The 9,976-nt window shown below is 37.3% G+C and overlaps 1 protein-coding gene across 2 annotated transcripts; it reads right to left on the reverse strand.

Moving 5' to 3' along the window:
• Positions 1–4,258: 4,258 nt before the first annotated feature.
• On the reverse strand, positions 4,259–7,625 carry LOC141716624 (zinc finger CCCH domain-containing protein 8-like). Of its 2 annotated transcripts, XM_074518814.1 has the most exons (5): positions 7,102–7,625; positions 6,160–6,228; positions 5,436–5,543; positions 4,798–5,046; positions 4,259–4,577 (listed from the first exon to the last, which is right to left on the reverse strand). In XM_074518814.1, the coding sequence occupies exons 1-5, from the start codon at positions 7,438–7,440 to the stop codon at positions 4,470–4,472; spliced, it is 873 nt and encodes a 290-aa protein (XP_074374915.1). In that variant the 5' UTR covers positions 7,441–7,625; the 3' UTR covers positions 4,259–4,469. The 2 variants fall into 2 exon arrangements, with proteins under 2 accessions (XP_074374915.1, XP_074374916.1); XM_074518815.1 differs by lacking the exon at positions 6,160–6,228.
• Between the last annotated feature and the right edge of the window lie 2,351 nt (positions 7,626–9,976).

Below are 9,976 nucleotides of genomic sequence, written 5' to 3' on the forward strand. Positions count from 1 at the left end.
AAATGGAGAGGAACGCATCTTACATGAGGTATATTATATTCCTGATCTTTGCAGTAATATTATTAGCTTGGGACAATTATCTGAAAGGGGAAATAAGGTAGTACTAAAAGGTGATTATTTGTGGGTTTTTGATAAATGTGAGAAACTCCTTATGAAAGTGAAAAGGTCTCCAAACAGATTATATAAGTTGTTGATGGAATCTGTTAAACCAAAATGCTTACTGTCGAGTATAGACGAGATTGCACACCTGTGGCACTTACGCCTTGGGCATGTAAACTATAGGGCTATGATGTTGATGTCAAAAGACCATATGGTAAGAGGAATGCCGAGAATTAATCTGTGCAAAAATGTGTGTGATGGCTGTTTAATGGGAAAGCAGGCAAGAAAACAATTCCCATCCCAAAGCAGTTATTGTGCAACACATATTTTGGATTTAGTCCATGGAGATCTTTGTGGGCCTATAACACCACAAACTGCTTCTGGAAACAAATACTTCTTTTTATTTGTTGATGATTACAACAGATACATGTGGGTGTATTTGTTAAAAGGCAAGGATGACGTACTAAATGCATTCAAGAATTTTTGTGCTATGGTGGGAAACAAGCCGGGTAAGAAAGTGAAGGTTTTCAGAACTGATCGCGGAGGTGAATTCTGTTCAAATGAATTCAAAGCTTACTGTGAAGGAAATGGGATCGAGAGACACTACACTGCACCTTATACGCCCCAGCAGAATGGGATTGTTGAAAGACGTAACAGAACTGTAGTGGAGATGGCTCGCAGCTGCATGAAGGAGATGAATATTCCCTCGAAATTGTGGGGTGAGGCGATTAGACATGCAGTGTACTTGTTGAACAGGTTACCCACTCAAGCATTGTCTGGACAGACTCCATTTGAAGCATGGTTTGAGGAAAAGCCAAACATTGGACATGTCCGTGTGTTTGGGTGTATCGTTCATATGAAGGTACCAAGCATTCATACCGGAAAGCTGGACGACAGGAGTATGAAGGTGGTTAATATGGGGAAGGAGCCCGGAACTAAAGCCTATCGTCTATACGATCCAGTGAAAAATAAGGTTCATGTAAGCAGGGATGTGGTATTTGAAGAAGACAAAAGGTGGGCATGGAGCGATCAAGGTGAATTCTCCCGCGACAATGTAGAATCAAACGTATTTGATGTCCCAGAGATGAATGGAGCCAGTAAAGAAACCACACACGAATCAGATACAGAGGAGAGTACTGAGAATGATCATGATGTTAGCCACACATCGGAGCAGTCAGATGCAGAAACCAGTACAGAACATGACTCGAACCAAAGCTCTACACCAGTACTAAATACACCAGTGTCAAGTCCCTCAACTGCAGAAGTCAACAGTGAGAATTATGATGGAAGTGAGCCTCCAAGAAAATTCAGAAGTATAGCATATTTATATAACAACACAGAGCTCGTCGAACTAGACGAAGAGCTGCTCTTGATGGGGGTTGATGAGCCTACAAGTTACAAGCAGGCAAACAAGGAAGCGGAGTGGAAAGCAGCCATGATGCAAGAAATGGAATCCATAGAAAGAAATAAAACTTGGCATTTGACTGAACTTCCTAAGGGACATAAAACTATCGGTCTTAAATGGATTTACAAGCTCAAACGGGATGCTGATGGAAATATTGTAAAATACAAAGCAAGGCTCGTCGTGAGAGGTTATGTTCAAGAACAAGGAGTTGACTTCGATGAAATTTTCGCTCCTGTAACACGCATTGAAACAGTTCGTCTCTTACTAGCTTTGGCTGCCTGGAACAGTTGGAAAGTACATCATCTAGATGTTAAAACGGCTTTCTTGAATGGGGAGATACACGAGGAAGTGTATGTAAGTCAGCCGGAGGGATTTGAACGAAAAGGAAAGGAACATCTTGTCTACAAATTGGCCAAAACATTGTATGGCCTAAGACAAGCACCCCGTGCCTGGTATGCAAAGCTTAACGAGTGTCTTGAAAGCTTAGACTTTGTAAGATGTCCATATAAACACGCTGTCTACACAAGAAAGAACGGTGATGATGTGATTATTGTCGGAGTATACGTGGATGATCTTTTGATTACAAGTTCAAAGGCAACAGTTGTTGAAGATTTCAAGAAGCAGATGAGTAGCAGATTCGAAATGACAGATTTGGGAGAGCTGAGCTATTACTTGGGGATAGAGGTTCAACAAGGAAATGGATTTACAGAGCTTAAGCAAGCTGGATATGCGAGAAAGATTCTTGAAAAGGCTGGTATGGCAAGTTGTAACGCCTCAAAATATCCCATGGATCCAAGTCTACAAATGAGTAAAGATGAAGGTGGGAAAAGAGTGAATGCCACTGATTATAAGAGCCTGATCGGGTGCTTGAGATACCTGGTTCACACCAGGCCGGACATCTCCTACGCTGTAGGAATAGCTAGTAGGTATATGGAACAACCTACGGTTCTTCACTTGGATGCTGTGAAACGTATCATTAGATACATAAAAGGCATGATTCACTACGGGTTAGTATATTCGAAAGGCAGCGGAAATCATTTACTAACAGGGTTCTCAGACAGTGATTTGGCAGGCCATGTGGATGATAGGAAAATCACAAGTGGCATGGTGTTCTATCTAAACGAAAGCATGATTACTTGGGTATCGCAAAAGCAAAGGTGCGTGGCCTTGTCGTCATGTAAAGCGGAGTTCATGGCTGCCACAGCGACTGTATGTCAGGGTATTTGGCTCAGGAATGTCTTAAGTCAGATAACAGGCAAGTACATTGGTCCTGTAACTATTTACATCGACAACAAATCAGCCATAGACTTGGCATGGAATCTGGTCTTTCATGGACGCAGTAAACATATCGACATACGTTACCATTTTATTAGACAATGCGTAGAACGAGGAGAGGTGGTACTCAAGCATGTTAGCAGCGAAGGACAGAGAGCTGATGTTCTAACTAAAGCCCTGGTGACAGTCAAGTTTGAACGAATGCGAAGTTTGTTGGGAGTCAAGAATTTGTCAGAATATAATTCAGATTAAGGGGGAGAAATGTTGATTGTTAATCTGAATTATATTATAAATGGCTGTTTATTTTGTCTGATTTTCTTAGCACTAGTACTGGTCGTGTGTGACTGGGTCAAGTCAGTAGTTGAGTAGTTGTAGGATCGAGTTTAGTGGGTGAGGTGCAGTAGGAGTCTGTTACTTCTGTTCCTGTTTCTTAGCATATGCACATTTATGTAAGTCAGTATATATTTGATATTAAGCAAATGAATAAACAGCAGCGAGTTTGTCGTGCATGAGTTGTTTCTTCTCTGAACAGTTTATATTAAAATACATAACATATATATATATATATAATCTGTGAGTAAGAATCCTAGATTCTTCATCTCAATGCAGCTAAACACATCCTAAGATATATCAGAGGTACACTGGAGTATGGTCTGATTTATGCTAAGGGGACATGTAACTACTTATTATCCGGATACTCAGACAGTTACATGGCTAACAATGTGGTGGATCGAAGGAGTACAGGTAGGATGGCTTTCTATTTAAATGAAAGTCTGATTACATGGGTATCCCAGAAGCAAAGATGTGTTGCTTTGTGCTCTTGTGAAGCCGAATTCGTGGATGCTACTGCAGCAACATGCCAAGGAGTGTGGTTACGAAATCTATTAACACAAATAACTGACATGAAGCCTGGAGCCGTGGTGATCTACATTGACAACCGATCAGCAATAGACTTAGCTAAAAATCCTGTGTTTCACGGACGTAGTAAATACATTGATATATGATATCATTTTATTCAGGAATGCGTAGAGCGTGGTGAAATTATTGTGAAGCATGTTCGAAGTGAGGAGCAACGAGCAGATGTGGTAACTAAGCCTATGACAACGATTAAATTCGAAAGGATGCGTGAATTACTTGGAATCAGAAACTTGTAGAAAGGAGTTTAGATTACGGGGAGATTTGTTGGAAATAATCTAAACTCCATATTGTTTATTTGTTTATTTTGCATTATTGTCTGGGAAACGTATTTGTCTGTGTTTTGAATAAGTCCCAGTCTGTTTAGATATTTTGTAGGAGCAGTTGAGTAAGTGTAGGTGGTGGAGTACTGGTAGGAGTTGTTCCTGTTTTATAGGAGTAGTAGTTCATCTTTCATTATATGTATGTATCGAGTCTGTAGTAATAACTTAACTTTTATTATTATCAAAGTTCAGCAGCAAGTGCATAGTGTGTGTGTTTATACTGTTAAACTACAGTAGAAAATGGAATTATTGGGATTCAGTTTGGTAGGAAATGAAAATATTGGGACTCAGTTGCCCATGTCATATTGTCAATATTATCAATGAAATCTAAAAAACAACATCATCATCGGCAAAGCCTTTAAAACTTACAAGTTTGTTAAGGGCAGTAACATAATCCTAAATTCAACTTATTACATGTTCCATGCTTGCACATCCCTGTTCCACGCATCCTGTTAAGCAACAGGTTCTGGGTTGGCTGGAGGTAAACGATGGTCAAACCGGCATCCTGGTCCACGCTTGCAGATCCCATACCGACTATAGTATGGGCAGATCTCCATGTCCTAAATCATTTAGAATTAGAAGAGGTAATGTTAAAAGTTATTTGTATACAGATATGTAATACGTGTATATGGGTCATCTTGACTTGATAGCAGTAGCAAGTCACAATCACCCTATAACATAACCTATCAGGAAAAATATGCTTAATTTGGTGTGTGGAGATACAAAAAGACAGTGATTAATGTCTCAGCACAATATTAATTAGGGGAAAAAAATACTTACAGGCCTTAAAGGCAGGTCCTTGTCATTAACAGGGCACACGGAAGTTTTGCTGCGTTCAGCCTGCTTATGTGGGTGCTGCTGAGAAACTGGTTCAGATGCTTTCTTGGAAACTGTTGATGGCCAGAAAGGCCTAGCATTTTCCCAATTAGATGCTTTCCTGCTGGAAAGTGCTGATGGACAGAATGGCAAAGCATTTTCCCAACCAGAATTTGAACCAATTCTCTTGTCCTGAGGGCCTTCTTTCTCTCCCTGATATATTGAATTGTGAACAATTGCCAGAGAACTTCGCAGTAATATATTAGTTAATTTAAAAGTAGTGAGCATGCAAATTCTTTTGTTTCAAAACTATTCATACATATCCTTTTTTCGTACCAAGTTAGAGTTATGATTTTGTTGTAAGGAACAAAATTAACTAATTTGTGTAAAACCCTTTAAGTTGACACTAAATACTGGTATGTTCAAAAACTATTTTTGGGTTGCTTTGGATTACTTGAAAAAAGTTTTAATTTTAATTTCATATCTAAGTGAAAAACAGTACACTCAGTTGTGAAAACAAATGGATAAAGATAACTATCATGTCCTTCAAGCTGTAAGTAACATCTGATACTAAAATGTAAAAAGAAATTACAGGATAGTACCGGTCTGATTGGAAGGCCAAGGAAAACCGGAGCCTTCTCAGTTTCCCGTCCACTGTGATTATATTTGCAAGCTTTTCCATACTTGCAGCCTTCTGGTGTTAAATAGTACTGGAAGACAAAGCAAGCGAAATTATAAAGACTGTAAAGAGAAGGGAATTCCCGAAGATAGAAGCTAAACAAACCAAACCTTACTAGATCGCGTTTTTATTGACTTATTTTTGTTGTTGCTAAATTAGAGCTTTATTACCTTACTTGAATCTTATAACCTTATACAACAAAATCCATTATCATTGCTCATAATTTTTTTTATCAAACACCTCGGAAAGATTGAACTAAAAATGAATATCATTCTAGGTTCTAACTTGTTTAAAATGCTCTTTTCGTCACATGCCATCAAAACAAGTACATGTTATGCAAGCAAAGACAAGGGGAAATATATATATAGTCTCAATAAATCAACTAACTTTTCTGGAGAATAAATCAAATAGACAACTTGTACTTTACCTAAGGCCACTTCCACAATGATATGAATGCAGTATGGACTAACATTGCAACAAGGTGCATATTGTCAGAAAGCAGTGTTTAATTACAGAACTTAAATATGGGATATAGATGAAAGGTTAAAAACAAGATTGTATACAGGAAAGTAACAAAGATCAGATACACATATTGTTAAAAATGGAAGCAGTACGTATTCATTTATAGACACTGAAAAAATGATAACCTTGCACTCGACTTGCCCCGTCCTAGTTAAGTTCTCTTCATTCAGATTTTCTATCTCCTTATAATCAGGCTGCAAAAACGTGAAATTAAAGCAGCATACATGTGAAAAGAACATAATCTTAAGCTCAAGATTATAAAACATGTAAGATGAATCTTTAATCCTGATAAACATCAGAGACCATATTTAGGTACATATATATCAAAGACCATGAATTATAGAAATCGCATATATAGTTCTAACTGGTTAGAAAAACAAAATTGTATAGAAATGTTTGCTAGTTGGCTAAATTAGAGGGTGGCTCCGATCTTTGATGCTTTCTATTTTCAATCTTTTCTAGATTGATCATAGATAGACTTCTCTCTGGCTTATCATAGAGCAAGGGTTCTTCCCAGTATCCTTGAATTACCCGAACTCTCATGAGAATTCAAGAAAGCTTAGTTATGTTATAAAAAAGGTTTAACATTTTCTTATCTTCAAATTATTTATAGCCCATCTCTCAATAATACTTTTATTGGTACATACAAAAAGGAAGATCCTGAAGATTCTTGACATGTCACGAATATCTTTGTGCCCTCTGATGCACATACAAAGGACAGGCATAACCTCACCTCAATCAGATTTAACAAGTAGACTTATCATAACAAGAAGTGACAAGTCTTTATACCTAGAAGCCAAAACAAGCAGATCCACAGTCGCACTAAAAAGGGCATAATCATCCTACCAAGACATTTTACTTTCGAAATTGTAACTATTAAGAATCATAGGGTTTTGTGGATCTACTATAAATTCCTATTAATGTACGAAGAAAAAGGATCAATTCAAGCAGATATGAGTTTTTCCTACTCAACCCTGTCAGAGAGTGTGTATTTACGGTATTTAAACAAACAAAGAATAACATAAACCACTTAAAAAAAAGACTATCTAGTAACAGATTAGTTATACCTGGATTTTCCTATTCAATGGATGATTATATCTGCAATTTCCCCTAAACTGGCACCAACCATGTCTCATAAAAAATAGGCAATTTTCAGCCTCGGGTCTCAAAGGGTGGTAATATCTATATCTTCTATGCTCCATATGTTCAGACTCCATCAGAACTCCCTGGACAGTCCCATTTTCCTCAATCGAATCTTTAAGAGCTAAATTCTGGACCTCCTGGTTCAAAACATCAGCATTCTTGTCACTTGACACATCAAGACCGAGATGATCACTAAAATTTAATGATCCAAACGTTAAGCCCTTGTGTTGATTCTGAAAATGCTGACCTTTAACTCCCTCCATTGTCCCTCTACTCTAGAATTCAAACCCTAATTAAGCTCAGCTACTCGCTTAAAACCCTCTATCTTTGAATATATAAGCAAACAGGCTTGAGTGAGAAATAAATCTGGAACGAGTCGAATTTAATGAAATTAAAAAAAGAGTGTGGAAGATAACATTTATTATTAGAGATTGAAATTTAGATTTTGCAACGAGCAGCTGCAAGAGATCATCATATCTACATAGGTATTTAATGTCATCCTAATTAAACTACTAATGTATTTAGGTAGGGGTTATGGGGTGACACCTGGCCCTCTTGCATTTCTTTTATAAATTTGAATACTCCTGCAATGTTTTTTAACGGGGGTATGTCTGTTTTGGGCAAGAGAGTCAATATTTTGTCGGGAACATAAAGCCGACCTAACAAAGAGAGGATTTTGCATGTGGGAAGATGGAACTCAGCTCATTTCCTTTGCTAATAAATATTGTAATATTTCGGAGACTTTAACGAGTTACAAATCACCTTGTGGTCAAGACTTAATAACCATCCATTTTAAAAAAGATTAATTAAAAATTATCATATTTGTGTTGGTCGAGAATCAAAGTTGGGCTAGCTAGCTAGTTTTTGTTGCTAATGTGAAAAATTCGTAGGAATTATTTTGGTTGAGTTAGCTGTTTTATTTTTGCATTTCCCAGAATTTCAACGGTTGGACTGCCCTGACTAAATGTTTGGAGATTGATTTTGGAGGTCCAGAAGATTACACGAACGAGTATTTTGCACCATGGTGAGGATTAGACTCCCCATAATGCAGGGACTTGGACTGAGTATTTTGGGCCAAAAGGTATTTTTTGAATTAATTCTTAAACCAGGCCCATGATTATTAAGATATGTAAATTACACTGAATTAGTTAGGTTTTTTATGGGAGATATATTGTTTCCATACACAAACATATACGTATCAATATATATAAAAGTAAAAAAGACTATTTATTACTTCTTCTTTATTATGATTATTTCCTCTATTTTAGTTTTTGACTTGTGGTTCTGGAACTCGGTGTGAGTTCTACATGATAAGTTTCTTTCAGGTGCGTTATTCTATAGCATCATCGGTTGTCCTATGATTGAGACTCAACAATTGACATCAAAGCCATAATCAGATTTGGGTGGTAAAACTCCAATTTGAGGTATTTGTAGGTTATATCTTGTGTGGTGCACAAAAGGTGTTTGGGAAAATTCCTGAAAGAGACTGGTGGTGAGACAAGCTAAGTATGACTTCTATACGTGGTGTTGTTAAAGTAGGAAAGGGTTGGAGAGAAAAATCTAAGTCAAATTCTAGACCTCACGCGGAGAGGATGCGTTTCAATTATGGCGAGTTTGGGCATTACAGAGAAAATTATCCTAATAAAAAGGTTTCTAGGAAGAAGAACAAGAACAAGAAGAATACCAGAAAAGTACAAGAGAGACAACATGTTGGTTATGCTTCAGAAGAAGGAGGTGGTGATGATTATTATTCTTTTACTTGTGAAAGGGAAATCACAAATAGCTGGATTCTAGATTCTGGTTGTTCTTACCACATGTCTACGAATTGGAAGTGGTTTACAACTTGTAAATGCGTTGAAAGTATATTGATGGGAAATAACCATGGTTGTAAATTTACGGGACTTGATTCTATAAGAAATATGATGCATGATGGAGTGGTAAGAATATTGACAGATGAGGGACATGTCCCTGAATTGAAGAAAAATCTTATTTCTGTTGGTGCTTTGGATTTTGGTGGGTGTAAAATTGTTACACATAATGGTGAGATAAAAGTTGTTCGTGGTTATTTGATAGTAATTAAAGGGTATTTCTCAAGAATTTTCTTATTCTCTTAAGGGTACAACGGTGACTGAAAGTGCAGCTGTTGCGACTACTAGAAGTGATGGCGACCAATGTGACAGTCGGTTATGGCCAATGTGACACTCGGTTATGGCATAGGCGACTTTGACATATATCAGAGAGACATATAAATTATATTGATGACGGGGATTTGTTGAAGAACATAAAAAATGATTGCATGGATTTTTGCGGGCATTGCGCGTACGGGAAAGCACACTTAGCTCAGTTCAAGAAAAGCAAATATTGAAACAAAGGTATATTAGACTATATGCATACAAATGTTTGGGGTCTGACTCCTGTCACTTAATTCCAAGGGAGGATTGAGATATTTTGTCACTTTTGTTGATAATTATTTTTGGTATATTTCATGAAACATAAAAATGGGTTATTTAAAACATTCAAGAAGTGGAAAACAATGGTCGAGAAAATATTTGGTAAAAAATTGAGGACATTGCGATCTGATAACGATACAGAGTATACGAATGGTGCTTTCAAGGAGTTTTCTGATAAGGAAGCCATTCTTAGAAAATAGACAGTTGGGAGAATACCACAACAAAATGGGGTTGCGGAAAGGTTTAATTACACATTGCGGGAAAATTAATGTGTATGCAATCCTATGTTGATTTGGGTAAAGAATGGTTAGCTAGTCAATTATTATTGCTCGCTACGTTGTCAACCGCT

Source organism: Apium graveolens, chromosome 4 (assembly GCF_009905375.1).
Source record: "Apium graveolens cultivar Ventura chromosome 4, ASM990537v1, whole genome shotgun sequence".
NCBI lineage: Eukaryota > Viridiplantae > Streptophyta > Magnoliopsida > Apiales > Apiaceae > Apium > Apium graveolens.

What these genes read in the sequence shown, in the direction of transcription:
- LOC141716624 (XM_074518814.1), bottom strand. Translation starts at nt 7,440, where the DNA reads ATGGAGGGAGTTAAAGGTCAGCATTTTCAGAATCAACACAAGGGCTTA. An exon ending in CATTGAATAGGAAAATCCAG is followed by an intron (nt 6,229 to 7,101) that starts GTATAACTAATC and finishes ACGTTTTTGCAG; the next exon opens with CCTGATTATAAGGAGATAGA. An exon ending in CGGGGCAAGTCGAGTGCAAG is followed by an intron (nt 5,544 to 6,159) that starts GTTATCATTTTT and finishes TTTGTCTTCCAG; the next exon opens with TACTATTTAACACCAGAAGG.